The 18768-nt window shown below is 40.0% G+C and overlaps 1 protein-coding gene across 3 annotated transcripts in view; it reads right to left on the bottom strand.

Annotated features, from left to right (window-relative positions):
- Positions 1 to 18768, bottom strand: part of LOC127473538 (sodium- and chloride-dependent GABA transporter 3) — a 96020-nt gene that overhangs the window by 12920 nt on the left and 64332 nt on the right. For all 3 annotated transcript variants that reach the window (XM_051793286.1, XM_051793285.1, XM_051793287.1), the window contains exons 8-9: positions 5778 to 5881; positions 1241 to 1365 (exon numbers count right to left, since the gene is read on the bottom strand). In XM_051793286.1, coding sequence (XP_051649246.1) covers positions 1241 to 1365; positions 5778 to 5881 — 229 coding nt within the window. The remainder of the gene's footprint in view (positions 1 to 1240; positions 1366 to 5777; positions 5882 to 18768) is intronic.

Below are 18768 nucleotides of genomic sequence, written 5' to 3'. Positions count from 1 at the left end.
ATAGAACATTTTTGTAACAGAACTTCTCAGATCTGCTAAGATATCATCTCACCTGGTTCATCTTCTCCTGTTCTTATTTTTATTTACCTCTGCTCATTTTTCAGCTGCTTTCAATGAAGTCAGCCAGCCTTTAAAGCAGGGTACCAAGGCAGTATCACAGGCTGATAAAGGAGCACCTTGATGCTCCTGCTGCAATAACTTCACTGAGGTCCTGTTAACACACTACTGCTTTTTCATTTAACACAGGAGTTACAAACTCCTATAAAGTCCAGAGTTACTGCTGTCTTTTAATCTTTTGTTTTCCTGTACAGTTTCTAAAACACTATAAGCCAGTTGTCTTGAGTGCTTCAGTAAAAGAGAAATATTTTCCACGAGAGTATTAGTGAAGCTCTAATTGTTCTGCAGTTTGCCTGCTAATTTGGTCTAACTCCATGAGAGTCATTTCTTCTCCTTAACAGCTCAGCATTACATTGTTTTTCTTTTTGGGCAGCACCCTCTTCTTTTTCTTCTGCTGAATTTTAACTGATGTTTAAAGATGTTACACCCACAAATATGTTAAAGAGCACTTAACTTCCACTGGGTGTCCAAGTCCAATAATGAATGTAGATGGTTGATTTCCCATAAAGCTGGGCCTTTGAGCCCTTCTGGACTCAAAACTAAAACTTTTATGCTTAATAAACAGAGTGTCTCAGTGTATGTTCCTCAGAGACAAGCTTACTGACATCAGCAGAGGGTGTTGGCAATCTGACTGCTGAAAATCTGTATTTGCATTGTATATATCAAGCAAGACCTCAGAGTACTTCCAAAGACTTCTCCTAAAAGCTGTTTTCTCATTACCTTAATAGCCACAGCTTTTTTTTCCTTATAGATCCTTTCTAACCTTTTGTTTTCAGAAGGAAAAAATATCTGTGGATTTCAGTCTGTCTCATTGGAAGAAAACAGAATGCAGATGAGGATGAGGATGTAACACACAACTGAGCAATGTATCACTGCTAAATAATCAGCTGGAGTAGGTTTGTTTAACAGTGGCTCTTTGACTTTATCAATTTGGTACTATAATATTTTTTCACATCAATATTTTTCCCACATAAATATCTGACCAAAAGAATAGTTAAGAAGTCTTCTTACAGCAATTATTCTAATGAGTCATCTTATCCACAAGCCATGGCACAGACTAAGGACTTTGACTACAACCTCTGAGCATTTTTTGTTAACTCAGAAAACTGGTTTTGGAACTTACCTGACTCTGCAACTTCTGCAATGGGCACGCCTTGTTCATAAGCCATAAATCCAAGAACTGAAAAGATAGCAAAACCAGCAACAAAACTTGTGCCACTGTTCAAGCAGCAGAGCATGATGCAGTCTCTGAAAATATAAATAAAAAACACTGCTGTTGATCTCCAGAGCAGGGGTTTCCCTTCCAACACTGAGCCACAGGACTAACAGAACACCAGGCTGCAGGAATGAACAGTAGATTGCTCATTAAGAGTAAGCTCCCAACTCATATTGTGACTGGGAGCAACCAGCCAGGAATAAACACATGCAGGAGGATACCATGATAAAACCCTGGCTGTGTTTTAACTGATGGAATTGCAAACCTGTTTGCTCTTTTCCAACAGAATCTTTAGAAAATATGTAAAACTATTGCAAGAATGACATTAAGAACTCCAGAGTAGTTGCAATAATATATTCCAGAGGACACGAATTCATTTATAAACTATATAAAAGTGGTATCATTTTCTTCCTGGGGAAAAAAAAATCCTATGGTCAGATCTTAGCTCCTTCTATTTCAGTTATATTGGCAATATATATCCATACAAAATACAACTCCAGTATGGTTTATAACCTTTTTTTAAGAAGCTGTGGGTATGAAAAGAATCGTGGATAGTCTAGGAAATCTGTGCATGCCTGAAAAAGTGCCCAGCAAAGGCCAAGACTGTGTAGGGACCTCTCAGAATAACATATCCTACCTATCAAACTGTGACAATGACAAGGCCAAGGTGAAGAAGTATTTCTTTCCCCAGAATGGAAACGTCGCAGAAGTAAATCACTTTAAAAAAAAAGGGAAGATATTCTTGCAGAAAAGGGTGACTTTCCCCAGAGCTCAGTGAAATACTGTTGTTCATCCTGCCCTCAGATGGCTCTCCAGGCATGAGGGACGATGGGGCAAGAATGATTTATCATGACAGTCAGTCTATTAAGACTATTTGCCAGGAGAGAAAGCTGTGTACTTCAGAAAGCAATGATCTCACCCAGATGGCTGAAAGTAAGTTAGGATCCTAGACCACTGAAACACAAGACAAGCCTGTAGCTGTCTCAAGCCTATCCCTTACTTTGGTTTATTCTCATCCTGCTATGGCTCTGAAGCAAGTTTTTGCACAAGTTATCAGCTGGAAGAAAGGACTCTATAAAATTCACAGCTTCAATAATGGTTCACATCTTTGTCACAGATTTGTTGGGACTTTTTGAGAATCAGAGACAATTCATACTTTAAATTCTTGGCATATATTCCTGCAAAACTCCTTTGCTTCTCTCTCTGTTTTGTGGCTGGTTTCGTATTTTTATCCTGTAACTTCACCTCATGAGTTTATGAAGTGAGGGGACCAGTTCCAGCATCTTGTTCCTTCACTGACAAGCCCACACTGCCCCACATCTCTCCAAAACTCTTCCTGATGCCAGCTGAGACTCACCTGAGCATCAGACACACACATTCCAACTGGCAGGGGAACAGCCTGACATTTCTGTGCTGCAAAGTGAGAGATCAGCTCAACTCTCAGGGCCATGAGAGGCTTTGACTCTCTCTCATCATTTTAGCTACAGTTAATTTGAGAAGGTTTTATGTTTTCATAACCATTTCACTGTAAAAAAAAATAAATTATTTGTCACATCATCTACAAATTACTAAAATATGCCAGGAATGAAAAACTGTGGATTAATACTCAGACATGGACCAGTCCTGTGATGTTCACACTTATTTCTTGCTTGAACTCCCTCTAACCCTGTTCATTGTCAAGGGTAAATAGGTTCCTTAAAATACTTTCTGAAAATAATCAGAATTCTAACCTGTTATTTATTTGCTTTTCATATGAAATTGCATCCTGCAGTTATTCCCAGCCAGGTCAGCTATAGGCTTTGGATGTTTTAAAGCAAAGTAGCAATCAAACAGAATCTAAAAGGAAGGAACCAGGAGCACAGAGTCCTTTGTGCTTTACAGAGAAATAAAACAAAGCAAAACACCACCTTCCTGACCTTCTCAGTGTATTTCAGCTCTGAGTTAAGCTCTGGAGGGATTCTCACTGCAGCCTCTCTCACCTCAGAAACTGGTGAGTTCAGTGCTGAGAAATTAAAACTCAATGTGACAAAAACCTGTCGATAAGAAAGGTCAGAAAGATGGATTTTTTAAACTTCTGGGGGGAAAAAGAGATACTGCTTCAGTGGGGTGGAGCTGGCTGTTCACCAGCCACATGATGCTTCCACTTGGCACAGCCTGCTTTCTGCAGATAAGATTTATTTTAGATAATTCCCAGGCTTCAAATGCAGTCCAAACAACAAGATTTATTTTTTTTTTTTTGCTGCTGAATGATGGCACAGGACACTTGAGACTGCTGATTCCTGAACAGGAGATAAAGGCTGGAGGTGGAGACACATCACTCCTGTGCACCTTCAGAGCCCCTGTCTGTGTCTGCTGCTCACTCTTGAAGGAAGGTCCAAATGGTTGGAGCTGGACTATCCCACTGAACAAGAGGATCACAGCCATTCCTCCACTCACAGGGAAGTCCTAAAAACCACAGCACCTTGGCCCAAAATATCCAGAGGGTAGGTACAGATTTCTCCAAGAGAAAGGGCAAAAGGCAACCTAAGGGGATTTTCATCACCTCCAGTACCTGTTCTTTCCATGTAACAGAACTACAGCTGAATCATTTTCATCCCCCAGTGAAGAAGTCACAGACCAAATGCAGGTTCTCTGGGAACCCACCAGTGTTTCCACTCCTATAATCTCCAATTTTAATTTCCATCCTTCTTTTGTCTTTGCAGGAATTCTACTAGCCCCTCAACTCTTTGGGTTTTTTTCCCTGTTGACAGATGTGTGGAACCTGCAGTTTAGTCCTTTTTTGCCACTTTGAGAAGGAAAATTGAGAGGGGGGGTCTGGATCTGTCGGTTGTGAAACAAATAAACTTTAAAACACTAATGCCCAAGAACCACTGGAATTTTTTATGAGCACCCTTGGTAGAAAGGCATCAGAGCCTGCATGAAGAGAAGTTTTCAGACAGGCAGCAAACTCAGCATGGCGGAATTATATCAAAATTTATTACTAACAGAATAAAAACTATAGAAACTAAAGAGCATTCTGAGCTTGATAAAAATTAGAGGAAACCTCAGTGCACCTTTCTCTTATTTATGAGGGGGAAACACTGCCTGGTGATGGCACTGCCACTAATTTCATCCTTTCACAAGAGTTACTTTTAATATAAACTGCGGTAAATCCAGGGAGGATCTGTATTTATGTGTTACAGTGAAAGCTAAGTAAGGACAATAAAAACTAATTTGCTATTCAAAGATGCAAAGTGACTTGCTTACAATTAATTTACAATGGTAATGAATTAAATCAGGTTTGACTCTTTAATTCACAAGACCCTCGTGCAGTTTAGATTTCTTTTTTTTTGCACTAAAATACCTCATGTCATTATTTTCCACAGCAACTTTCCCCTAGGAAAAAAATGTAGGAAAACAGAGGGCAAAAAAAAATCAATATTATGATCAGACAATGAACTGTAGGGATTGCAGGAGGAAAACCCATATCTTGATTTTGATTTTTTTTTTAAGTAGTAATTAGAATATAAATTTAATTCTGCTTTTCACAGCACAGCTGTTTTGTATGTCTGTGTCTGAACAGTCCTATAGGTCGGTGTTTCTCTGACAGAAGAGCAAACATGGAAAGAAGGAGGCGTTTCCTAAAACTCTCCAAGTAACACTGTAACTCAGAATTTAAATACTTACACTTTCAGGGCTTTAAGGGGTGGTGTGTTTGGGGTTCTTTTGCTTTTGGACTGTATTATTTCTTTTACAGAAAAGTGAAATTTTAATTCTCCGTCTGGAGACCATAATGGACTCAATACAAGGTGCCCTTTAATACCTGGTAGGAATTGTAGGAAAATGAATTCAATAATCACTGATGCCAGAAGAAAAAAGCACTGCTGGTATTCCTGCCCATGCCAATGACACAGAATGAGGACTTTGTGAGAGTCATATCCTTTTGATATTAATTCAGGAAAGATTAAAACCTACTGAAGTCATCAGCAATTCCCCCACTGATTTCTACAGAGATAAGCCACGAAATGCTGCCCATTCCCTCTGCTCTGGGCCTGCAAACTCTGGGGTAAAGTGACACTCAGAGTGGAGACCCAACTTAGGTGAGTTTTAATAATAGTTTTTGAGTGGGATTTTTTTTAAAGCAGGTCAAATAACACACCCAAGTGCAGTTATACACGCCTGGAATTCTGTATTTTCCCATTCAATTGTGTGTCCTGATGTGCACCAAGGGGCTCGGGGCTGCCTAAGGGTCAGATATGATCAAAAGGGAAGAAAATACCAAATTTTGGGGAGGTTTTCCTCTGAGACAGTTATGAGGAACATTATAGATCTTTGTTCTACTAAATGCTTATGAATATTGATGCAAACAGCCAAAGGAAAATGGAAGCAATTCCGAGTGAAGCTGGGCGTGTGGACACTTCCATCACTGAAAACAGATGCAGAACAAGAGCGTGGAAGGAATTACCTGTAGCAGTTGTTGTTGTAGTTGTTGTAGCTTCCCAGGGCCGTCAGGCACCCCAAGCAAATGGCATAAGAGAAAAATATCTGTGTGCCAGCATCCACCCACACCTGGGGACAGAAAACATGAAGTGCTTAAAAAGGTCGAGCAGAAATCACCTGTATGCATTTATTGGTTGTGAATTTGCAGAGGCAACTCTGCAGGTTAAGAGGGTCTAGGAAACCTTTTACAAATCACAACCTTAAAAAAAATTTATTATTTAAATGAAATTCCCCTCTCTTTCTCAGGGGTATAAAGCTCAGCTGGTCTTTACAGGTTCAACCTAATTGAAGTAGAAAGTGAGACAGAATTTCTGGAGAAGAACCTCAACCAGTACGAATTCTTTAATGGCTTTATTAGCATTATAAGGTGTTAGTTATTGCAAACTAAATAAAGTCATCTCCATTTATCTCATTCCCATTTGATAGGTATTTACTCAAATTAAAAAATCTAGTGTGAATAAATATTCTAAAGACAAAATATTCTTTTCATAGATAACTTACTAATTAAGCTGGGTAAAGAGAAGGGGTAACTTATCCAGGGAAAGGAGGTTTTTAGCAATACTTAGTGGTTCCAATTAGGTGTGAAACCATGGTTCTAGTCACTGTACAATTAACAAATAAAAGTTCTGAAGAGTTTAACAAGTCAGTAGCTTTATCATATCATCATGATAACATTTATATCCTAAAGTGTTGCAGACACTTAATTCTAAATCAGAGGAAAGCAAAAGGAAGCCTTGGCTGACACAGATTCTTCTCCTCACAGCAATCTCAGAATATTTATAGGCAATTTTTTTTTACTTTAAAAGCACTCCAGCAAAGCAGTTTGTTGCATTTGACCAGCCTGGGTGTGTTCTCATTGGAGGTGGATGTACCCTTTGAACTCCTGGTTTGGCCATGAGAATGATGTGTAGAACCCACATCTACACTATTATTTCCAGTCCAATAAGTTCCTACTCCTGGTTATTCCTGGGATAAATGATCTCTGTAAGTTTTTTTTGTTAAAGCAGAGCAATCAAAGTGCTTTCCAGAGAAGTACCAAGACCCTGACTGATAACCAGAGGCAATGACTGTGCAGCAGGAAAAGAAGGAATACAGGGCACACAGGTAATGACTTTGTGACTAATATCAGCAATCAGATACTCGTAAATATATGAAGGAGATGTGTTTGTTTTACATGTGATCAAGTGAGACCTTGGCCTCTGGAGTTGTTGAGTGTTTCTGTTTAGAAATAACATTAAGATCACATTTGATTTACATCAGTGGCTTAAATGGTTCCATTCCTGTCATGCTGAATAAGACACAGCTGGGTTGCATCCCGGAGTTTCACCACTTGGTAAGGAAAAACTGCACAGAGAAAGGCTTTTGACAGACAGGCTCTTTAACAAGATTGGAAGCTCCCAAAAAGCTGTGAGTAGCAGAGGTCAACTGAAAATGCACGGTCTTGTGAGGCACAGCCAAAAGCTGGGAAACTGGATCAGCACGAGGATCGTTCCCTTTCCGTTCTTCCACACTGTGCTGGTGCAGGGCATTGTGAGGCGCTCAGATGAGCAACAGCCTTTCCTGTTGGCATCCACCAGCCCCATACAAGTCTGATTATTCCTTGGACAGCAAGTCCTAGTGGAAATGGGGGCAAAGGAGAACTGTGTTCTGAAGGGAGAAGCTCCAGAGCTGCCGGGGAAGAGGAGCAGGGAGCACGTCCCTCTGGAGGTCCTGTGTACCCAGACAGAAAAACAGATAAAATGCTAGCCAGAGGTAAATAACTATTTCCTCCAAAAAAAACAAGTCTGCTCTTAACACCATGACATCTGAGAGTGATTCCACCTAAAAAGTGGCAAATACTTTATGAGAAACTGTTCTGCAAGCAAATGTTCATGTATTCTAAAGAAGTTCAATTAGATTGAAGAGCCATGTCTTTGCACTATATCACATCATACCACACAGTCATACTCTTGCACTAGAAATTCTATCAGAACTTATGGCTGATGTTTAAACAGGAAGGAGAAAGTAATTTTAGTTACTGTATGGAATAATAGAATCAGCACAGCTTCTTTTGGGTTGTATATTCAGAGGACCAGTAACATTTAATTTGTGATCACCATTAATACTGCCATTTCAGGTTTCTGAAATGGCAAAAACTGATCAACAAAGTAGGAAATAGGGAAATAAATTTAGAAGCCACAGGAAGATTTTTCAGTAGCTGGAAAAATACAAGAGCTGGAATAACTGGTGTATTTTTGCCACAAGCCCAGACATGCCACAACTTCAAAGCCATGTGGTTGATATTTCAGATCAGTTCTTCATATCCTTGCCCCAACAGCTGATGGGCATTTGACATTTAGCATCAGGCTGCAGTACTCAGCTGTGGCTGGAGAACCTGGCGAGGTACACAAATTGTGTATTAGTCTGGGTCACACCACTCTTAGTCATTCCCAAACTGCTCCTCAGGGGAAGCTGTTCTCCTTAAAACTTGTGGTGGATACAGATGGGCTCTTGTAGACACCACTCCCAAATCCAGGTGCCATCCATCTCCTTTATGGCCACAAAACCATTATGGATTTTTTTTCAGAGAATGCTGAATCTGCACTGTCTGGCTTAGCCTAGAAGTTGTTACATTTTCCAAATGCATGGAATGAACATAGCACAGTTCTGCAGAACAATGAAATTCTGAGGGACAGAGACAAAGAGAGCATTGCCAGCAAGCTGCAAAGCCAGAGCAGCAGCTGGTGACAGGATGGGACAAAAGGAGGACAGGAGTCTGAAAGGAGACATGGCTCAATACATTCCTGGCAGGAGCAAATTCCAGAGAACATCCTGTTCATGCTTTATGAACTTGGTAGCTTGAAAATCCTTTGCTTAGTGACAATTAAGTCAATTCAACAGTGTGCATTCATAAATTTGGGGACTTAAAGTGTTTTATAGTTTCTATCAGCTCCTACTTTAAAAGGTGGAACTAAGTCTTTTTTTTTTTTCTTCATCTCATATAAAGGTTTTCATGCCAAAAGAAGATTAAAATTAAACCACTAAACCTTTATTATACCCTAATATTTAAAAAAACCCAATGCCAAAGGACATTTTTGCACCCCCACACAACAGCACAGTCACTCCTCTCATTCCTGGAATGGGAATCATTCCTGCTGGCTCAGGGCTGTTCACCAAGCCCATGGAATGGAGCTCTGTTCCCAAAGGGAGAAAGTGATATAACCAAGCCTCAGCTTTATGGTACTGCCTGCTTTCTCCAGGTAGGAAGGAGGCCTGGCAGTGAGAGACTGTGAGTGCCTCCACTTCCCATTTTCTGAGTGGGAAGGGAACAGCAGAGCTGTCTGTGTCCTGATCCCCACTCTGGGGCTTTCCCACACTTCATTAACAGCTTTCCTGACTCACACCATGAGCTCACACCCAGCAGTCTCAGCATGATAACTCCTGTTGGTACAAACAATCCCACAGGACAGAACAAGCAGGAATATTTTTCACTAAAAAATCAAAGTTCGCAAAAATTCAGCTGGCAAATGAAATCAGCCCAGGTAACCTTAATTTGGCCTTCTTATATGTAGGTCTAGGACACAATCCTTGTTAACAGGAATATTCTTCTGTCTGCCCAGGGAGCTGGTCAATCCTGATGCCTGGAGCATCCCGTGCCTCCTTTGTTGCCATGATTTTAGCTCATGTAATGAATGAAGGATAAAGAAGAAGGAGGGCAGATGTGCTGCAGTGAAGACAGCAGAACACTGCTCTAGAGAATTCAGTTCTTTTCCTGGCCCAGCTTTAAAGTTTCTGTGTGACATTATGTCCATAAATCACTTCAACCAACCTTGGAGAATGTTCACTAACTGTGTTCTCCTCCTTTAACTGGTGTCCAAAGTGAAGTGCAAAGTTACTGAGCACTCACTGTTGCAGTTAAGGTGAATGGAAGGCATGTCTTGAACAACTTAAAAAAAGGCAGTATAAGAAACCAATTTCAGACTGAAAATCCCAACAAGAATGAGGTCCTCTCAGTTTAGTCTCAATGTCAGTAAGATGAGGTCGTGCCATACACTGAAAGCAAAATAACTGAGGTTTATGAAGTGTGTGGACAGTGCAGAAATAAGTCACTTTGAAAGGCTGAGCCATTCTTTGTGATGATCCAGCTCTATATCAAGCATATTTACAGGGCCAAGCAAGGAGTGAAAAGGATAAAAAAAAATATTGCATAACTGTCCTGAAATGAGCTTAGCTGGTGCTGTACCCAAATAAAGCAGAGACCTTAGGGAAAACCTATTGTGTGTTGACATAGATTATTTCCATAATGCATGGAATAAAAATTAGTGTTGCTCACTTGAAGGAATATAATTAGAGTCCAGGGTTTTCTCTAACTTTGTACCTTCCCTTTGCTTTCTGTATTCTCTGTATATATTTTGTATGCACTGTTATGCAGCTGTTATGAAATCCTCCCGTGACAGCAGGAAATATCTCCCAGCATAAACTGACTTTAACTGGTACTTCCATGAGCTTTTAGAGTCGTGTCAAACAGCAGAATAACTCAAAAGGTGTAAAACTGGTTTGTGTCTGAGGAACACAGGAAAATTAGGCAGCTATTTTATAGTCTGATCCTCCTAAAATATATTTAGGTTGGGGTTTTTTTAAAATATGTTGTCACCTGAGAAGCATCATTTTACACCTCAACTAGGAAGCTACTCATGGAGTTTCTTTATTCTGTCTCATTGAGCATGTCTGCTCATACAGGAAAAATGCCAGATGCCTAAAATGCACGTTGAGGACATATTGAGTGGAAATGGGAGGGGTTGGTTAGAAATGATAGTCAGAAATCATGTTTGTGGGTTCAAATCCCCATCCAGGATCTTCCACCTCTGTGTCTGAGCCCTGGAGGCCAAAGGCCCCCCGTCAGCCTGCATTGCTCTGCCCCTGAGGATCCATCCTGGGGCTGGAGGCAAAAGCTCTTGGGGTAAACACCAGCTGGTGCTTTGATTTTTCAGTCTGCTGCTCAAAGAGCGGTAAAAAGAGAATATGCTTTTTTTAGAAATGCCCCAGTGCAGCACTAAATCACCTCAGCCACATCCTATCCTTGCTCCCTGTTATCCTGGTCTGACTGACAGATCAGGTCAGAGTGGTGGGTTACAGTTTCAGAGATTCGTGTAGGTAAAGAAACACACCTCACCCTTTCTCTTTTTGCAGCCTTCTAAATTATATTTCACAGATTTCTTAATGGTGCTAAATCATGGTGAGACTGTTCAGGTGACAGTTTAGAGTTTCAATGCAATGGCTGAGCTAAAAGAACTGCAACATCCAAGTTTCTCTGTATATAACAGGAACAACAATCAAGCACCCTGGAGGTTCTTCCATTAAACAAAATGTATATATTGTTGATCTGTCTGTCCATGGCCTTTCCTGCAACCCCTCAGCTGACAGATCTGATAGAAATGGTGCACATCAGGGCTGTTAATGTTTGCACCCACACAGTTCAGTTTAATTCCTTCAGTATTCCTATAAAACCCCAGGGGATTCATTTCACACTGATGCCCAAGTACTGTCTGGAATATGCATCTCATGGGAGCAGCATCATGAATATGTACCTTTTTTTCCCCCGCATTTTTAACAGTGAGATTGAACACCCACTTGAACTGAAAAGCTCAAAGCACCCTTAACTACAGGGTGGTTAATGACAATCCTTTCATGAAGCCCCTTCTGAGAATATGAGAGACCTCACGAGCCAGCTCAATGCTGCACTCATTCTTTAAAACATGATGTTCCAAGTGTTGACAGTCATTTATTTTCCATTTTGTTATCAGAGGAGAAGCAATCACTTCAGGTTTTCTTTTAATTTATTCATTACTTTTTGATGAATCTCAGCAGTTTGTATTTTAACGAGTGGATTGCCTTTGGTTTCAAAGAAGAATTTTAAAAATAAAGCCTTTGCTGTCAGGAGACAGTAAATGAAATTTCAAGGTAAGGGCATAGAATAGTTGCAGAATTTCATCACACTAATAATGCCTGAATAAATCAACCTGTTGCCAAATAGGTTTAGGTGTGACAGGACTGGAAGAAACTATAAAATGTGAGCCTTGATACTGAAGTAGTACCTGCACTTAATGAGTAAGGGATGAGGCAATCAACAACATGTTTAATTGTGATCACTGAAAAAAGCTTTTGGAGAATCAAACCATTTCAAAAGTAACCCTAACACAGGCTTCCTTCCTCTCCTCCTGCCACTGGAATGAGGTAAGAGCATTTCAGGGAGTGCTGCCTTTGGCCACGCCAACCACAGCTCCAAGCACTGCTGAACAGGTCAGAATAGGGCTAAGAATTTCTGACATAAAACTGTAGGAAAACCTAGATGCTGAGTAGGAAAAATAGATACTGAGCATAACATGATGAAAAAAAAAATGCTGTTTCTGATAGCTCTGGGAAAAAAACCCAAGTCCCAATTCCACCCTGCCTTTCATTTCCTGTAGCCTGGGTGTTTCTTTTCTATTGGTTCATCATTCAAGATGCTTTCAGCTCCCAGCTAAAATACCCAACTGGAAGGAGCTGGAATTGAAAACCAAGAGAACCTTTCTGCTGTTGCAGAAAACATCAGGTGCTTGTGCTGAGCCTACACACACAGTTCAGAGAACACTCACTCACATGGAGAGGCAGATCCCACCAAGGTGTTTCCACCTTGTTGCAAGATCCACCTGGAACCTTTCTTTCCTCTCCTGATTAAAAGGCCTTTGTTTTATGTTGAAACTCATAAAAATAGCTGTGATTGTACCTACGAAACTAACATGAATAACTTGGTTATGTGAAAAAAAAAACAAGCCATGTTCATATATAATGAACAGGAAGATTGTAATTCCTCCATGTAGCAAACAGGACTCCAGAGCCACAGGACTCTGCTATTCAGAATAATATTCTGATTTTAAGAACAGAGAGAGTACACACTCTCCTGCCACAGGACAGTGCCACACAGCCTGAAGTTTCCTGGTGAGCTTTACCATTTTTTATTTACCAAGACTATTTTTCCAAGCCTTAGATCTCAAGCCTCTTTTATAAAGGACAATATTGTCACTGAGATGAACTCTTGACAACACCAGGATTATTTTGCTGATTGCAGAGTGCCTACCCAGCATGGGGTGATATGCAACTGTAAGAATCATTCCTTAAATTACAGCTTATTCCATTCCTCTGCTATGAGTTGCATTCCTGTGTATTTATGAATGTTACTTCCAAGAAAAATGCTAAAGTAGGCAGCAGTGGAGGGCTGAGAATTTTACCCCGATCTTATTCCAATTAAAGTCATTTTTTTTTCTGGCTTTCTCATTATGAAGAATATTCGACTACATCACAACCTGTTCTGCTGGGCACAGTTTAGGACAGCTGCCAGCAGCAGGAGAACACACCAGGATGATAAACAGGCTGGGTATGTACACACTGGGATGAAGGCAAAAGGTCTCTGTGTGGCTTTTGGGGGGTTTTGGCCCTTGCTGTGTTCCTCACGTGCTAACCAAGGCAAGAAATGCAATAATTCACGTGACATCCCACCAGAAAGGCAGCCAGAGATCCATTCTGGATATTTTCAATGCAAGATGCCTTGTCAAATGGATGGAGAAGAGGCCAAAGCACCATATCTGCCCCAGGGGCCACACTTGCATCCCCTTCAGATTCTCTTGCATGAAGTGCAAAGACAACTCACTGCCATCAACTGAAATCTCTGTTCAAAGGCATGAAAAAGAAAAGCAACGAGCTTGCATTTATTCTTTAGCCACTCTCTTGCAATCAGCTGAATTTTTTTCTTCAATAGCAGCTGACACAAAAATCAGCTGAATGTCTGAGCTGTGCAACTGCCAAAATAAGGAACTCAGAGGGCAAAGTTCTGTTCTATTCTGAAAAACAACCCAAACACTCAGAAGATGCAGACATTCAAAGTGAATAAATCTATTCCTTGCATGCATTCTGCTCTTCTCCTAATGATGTATCTTGTTACAATGAATCCTGCAGGCAAAATCAAAGAGGGAACAATAAACTTTACTATTTTCATTTTCCTGCATAATCAACACAGTTATTGTACCTGAACAGTTTTTCATATCTGACTATAAAATAGTCCTGGCATATGTTTAGTTTTTTAAAAAAACCTACAAATCTTTTAAACAGAGCTAATATAAAAAGACATATTTGTTTAGAGAACAGACCAAAAGAATTATTTCACAAAATTAAACTAATTAATACCTGGGGTCACAATAAAAACCTTTTTGCTGGGTAGGAAAATACAACTTCTCACATGGAACTGAAATCTTGGAATAACCAGTGAGCAGAACAGACTATTTTTATTTTTAGTTTCTATTTGCAACTTTAAAGTAACTTTTCTGAGTAGAATGTTACTTTGACTGAAGACACAGGCTCTGAGAACTTTCATGATGTCCTTCATGATGCCTCACCAAATACACCTTCAATAGTCGTTCTACATACTTTTGATATAACTATTTTCCATTAAATGTACCCCTTTAAAAGTAAACTTCCAATATCTATTTTGCTATCCACATTTATTGAACCTATGCTAGAAGTGTGAATGTAGAAAAATAAGGATATAAATCAGACAATCCACTGAAAATGTGCCTGTCCTCGGGCTACTTGAAGTGGCAACTGTTCTGACAATCCTTGATGTAAAAGAGCATTTAGTGTGATGTACAAGCGAAGCTCAACTCCTCCAGGCTCATCCAGATGGCAAGAATAGGACTAAAATATCCCTCAGTTATCTCCATGCAGCCTCAGTCAGCTCCAAGGAATCGTGGCTGAGGGCAAAGCTGGGATGCCTGTCTTAGAAAAGTAAAGGAAAAAAACCTGCTGGACCCAAGCACGCTGGCACCGACTATGTTACCTAAAATAAATAAGCTCTTTAGCCCCTGCCCCCTGTCCCCAAATGCCTTTTTAGAAAATAAATAAATAAGAGATTATCTCGTTGCTCTCAGCTCAGTGGGAAATGCCGTTAAATGGGGAACCAAACCAAAACAAAATATGAACTGTGTATTGTGGGGAAGCAGCAGCAAAAATGCTGAATTTTGGATACAGGAGTGAGTTTGTTTCTGAAGTTTACTACCCAGGGCTTTTTAAACAACACAGCTTCTGAAAGCACAGCCTTCATTAGAGCAGGAAAACACAACTTAAACGACCAGGCAGAAAATGGCTGAATTAAGCTCTTTTTTCCCTCTCTTTAATGGTGGTGATTCTCAAAAGATTAAAAGTAGGTTAGGGGAATAATAAAACAGCTATGTTTCTAGTGTCTACCTGACAACAGCTTTTGTAGAAGTGAATAATTACATGAAAATCACTTCCTTTCCACCTCTCTTTGGGATTTCTGTGGGTTGCTAGGCAGTGTCTCTCCTACCTTCTGCTAATGTTACTTACAGGCGGGCTGAATACAGCATATTCATTCTGAGAATGGAAGCTGAGGGGGAGAAGGACCTAAATACTTGAAGTTTTGTTTATTCATTGCTGCATTTGGAGACCAACACTATAGCTGGGATTGCTTTACGCGTATTGAAATGCTAATTTTCCGAGGCGTAGCTGCCAGCCAAGTACCACCCTGTTTAAATGGGACAGGACCTTCCTCGAGGCAGGAGCCACACCAGTAGCATGTTTCTGTGTCGGCAGCCAAGGGGGAAAGTCAGGTGCTGGAGCAAAGAGTGCTGAGAGTCTTTCAGGGACTTGGAGGAGAAACCCTTTTGCGCCCTCTCACTGCTCCTCGCGGCTAAAATAGCGTTTATTATGAGAGCAGTTTTATTTCCCGAACTCCTCGACCCAAAACTTCTGGGATATCTTAGTTGCCGTTGTGTGGTTCCAAAATAAGCAGCCACGAGGTGCTGTTGGACTTCCCTGTCTGTGTGATCCTGAGTGTGTTCACACAGATTGAGGGGTATAAAATTCTTCCCTGTGAGGGTGGGGAGGCCCTGGCACAGGTTGCCCGGAGAAGCTGTGGCTGCCCCATCCCTGGAAGTGTCCAAGGCCAGGTTGGACGGGGCTTGGAGCAACCTGGAACAAGTAGAAGGTGTCCCTGCCCATGGCAGGGAGCTGGAACAAGATGAGCTTTAAGGTCCCTTCCAACCCAAACCATTCTGTGACTGTATGTACATAAAAAAAAAAGAGAAATAAACATTATCCCAAAATCCCTTTCCACTGCAGGGTGCTGGCTGAGATAACTGGGGCTGGAATGCTCCCTGGACAGGGCAGGTGTGTGTGGTTGTGGGAAGGGCAGCAAATCCATTGCAAGGTTTTGGGGGTTTTAAAAAGCATCTTTGATTTACAAACTTCAATTTCAGTCTTCTGGGCCTGCAAATCACTTTGATTATGGGTTTGTCAGTCGACATCTCCAAAGTTTCCTCACTCAGCCTGATACAAAGGAGACAGGAATGAGACCAGAGGTGTTGGATTCACTTCCCAGTCAGCCTGTTCTGATGGCAGGACTCAAATCCCTTGAAATATATTCCAGTTTTCCATTATTTTAGTTCTGAAGCATACAGTAAGGAGATACATGACAGCATAAGGTACACAGAATATTCAAGAGATATTACTCATATAAAAACGATTATGTGTCTATGATGAACACAATTTTGGGGGGGAAAAATCATAGCTAGAAGCAATAAGCAATAAGAAATGAAAATTATCTTCAGTAGCTTGTGTTTGGGAATCTGGCAAGCTGGGAACCTCTTTAAAAAGGTATTGATAAGAGGTAAAATGCCACTGAATAACAATATCTCTTGGGAGCAGCATTTGCTTTTTCACTGACTCATTTCTTGTAAGTGCAATTCAAATGTGGGGAGTTCAGGGCAGCAGGATGGTTTATGTTGTGCCTCTGTGGTGAAGCTGTTTGTATTAACAGTTCTTGGGTATGGAAAACAATCCCACATTCTGGAAAGGTAAAATCACTGACTGCTGAGCATCCCCATGTTCTACTTGTGCCCCAGAGCTCTCTTGCAGCGTGTCTTAAAAGCATCAGAAGTTTTGCCTTCTCCTACATTTTCACTATGTAAAGCTTCAGGCATTTGGAAATAAAAGGGTTTTTTTCATTCTGTGCATGATATAAAAAAGCACAGAGAACAGTCACTGCCTTTCTCTTTTCAGTATCTCAGAGACAGCAGAATTTACCAGATCTGTTGGGGAGCATGTTAATGTCATTTCCTATAAATGATAAATAAAGATGCTCAATTTTTTTTAAATGAGTGCAGGAAGTGCAGGTAACTAATTTTTAAAATGAGAGTGTTGATTAGTGTTCCACTTCACTAAAACACTACCAACAAATGCTCTCAGAATGAGATATTTGGCAGCTCCCACATCATGCACTCAGGGGAACATCAAAATATTTACACTCACTTGCATTGAGACATTGATGAGAGAGGTCACCCTGACTAATTTCTGCAGTATTCTGAATCCAAACCAAGAGGGGTTTAAAGTTTTCTTTCTTCAAATATTCTGTTTGAATTACATTTGCCAGAAAGCTGGGCTCTGAGGTGGTTTTGCTTTTAGGTTTTCAGGGGCAGGCAAGAGTTTTAGCAAATGTAGTAGGGTTCTATTTCCTCTCAGCAAGTTCTTCACTTCAAGATACCCAACTGCTATTACAGAGCAGCTCAACTGTGATATCACAGTGACAAAACAAACCCTTCTCTAATACCTTTTTTTTCACTCCTCTTATGTTTTTAAGTTTCTTATTCAGCATCCCTGAAGCTGGAGATATTGGAACACTGGAGATACTAAACACAGGATTCAGCCCTGATATTTGAAATATTTGCAAATGAATCATCGTTTCAAACTTCACTCAGAAATTTAGAGGAAATTACACTTAGGTTATATAATGTTAGGTGAAACGTTATTTAATCTGCTTTAAAAATAATAATTCTCAACAATTCTTTTTAAGCAATCTTAAGAATACTTATCCTACAAACTGCACTTAAAAAAAAAAAAAGTATCTAAAAACCCCAGAGTTTGAGACAAAAGAAAATGCAATTATAGAAGCATGAAGATAGTTTGATCTCAAATTCTTCTGACTGAAAACAACCTGAGCCTTCTACTAAACTGACTTTCCCACAAGGGGATTTCCATTCATTTCTGCAAGTTAGATACTGTTCAAGTAACCACTGCTGAATGTTAAAATTACACATAAACCCCAATTGAGGCAAAGTTTGACTGAGAAGTGAAATGCTCTGTATTGTATATGTGATATTATTTAAACAGTTATTGCTGTAGGCTGCTGATCCAAAGGAATCAGACATAATAATGAAGTAATTCTCTCTCTGTTGCTTTTATGGGGAATTAAAAGCCCTACATTAGGGTTCCTCAGCAAGTTGCCCAATATCAAATGGAATATCTGCTCTTCAGGAGTCCCCAGTGATTTTCAGTGACTCCTGTGGGATCTGAAGATCCCAGAGCACTCTGAGTCCTGAAGGTTCTACTCAAGTCACATATTTCACCTCTGACATATTTAATGTCTACTTCACCATGTGAAAATTTCCCTGTTTAAAGCACACTTATATTTAGTACTATACAGTTTCAAAAAAAAAGTAGGAAAAGGAAAGGAAACTCAGAAGAGAAAAAAATCTGCCGCCTCTCTGCTGAATGCTTAAAAATGCTACAGTTCAATTTGAACAGGTAAAGCTTTTGGAATGTTAGGGCACAAAACTTAAAGGAAATTTTCCCCTTAATTTCCAGGGGCCAAGATTTTACCTTGATAGTTTTGACAAAATTAGAATTCATAAAAATAAAAAATGCAACTAAAGGACCAGCTTATTGGCTTCATTTACTTGCAGAAATATTTATCAAGTTTGAAATATGTGAAGAGTTAATATATATACATATATATTCTACTATTCTAAAGTAACATTTAGAAAATTATGGGCTTGAGGACACAATAGGCAGAGTAAAAATTAAAAAAATACTTATCATTATAAAGATTTTGAAGTTGAGCTGTGTTGGAATAATCAAATGGATGCTATAAA

Source organism: Manacus candei, unplaced genomic scaffold, assembly GCF_025592945.1.
Source record: "Manacus candei isolate 608988 ecotype Guabito, Panama unplaced genomic scaffold, ASM2559294v1 h1tg000036l, whole genome shotgun sequence".
Lineage (NCBI taxonomy): Eukaryota > Metazoa > Chordata > Aves > Passeriformes > Pipridae > Manacus > Manacus candei.
Note: the sequence above shows the minus strand (reverse complement) of the source record. Positions and strands in the feature narration are given on the sequence as shown.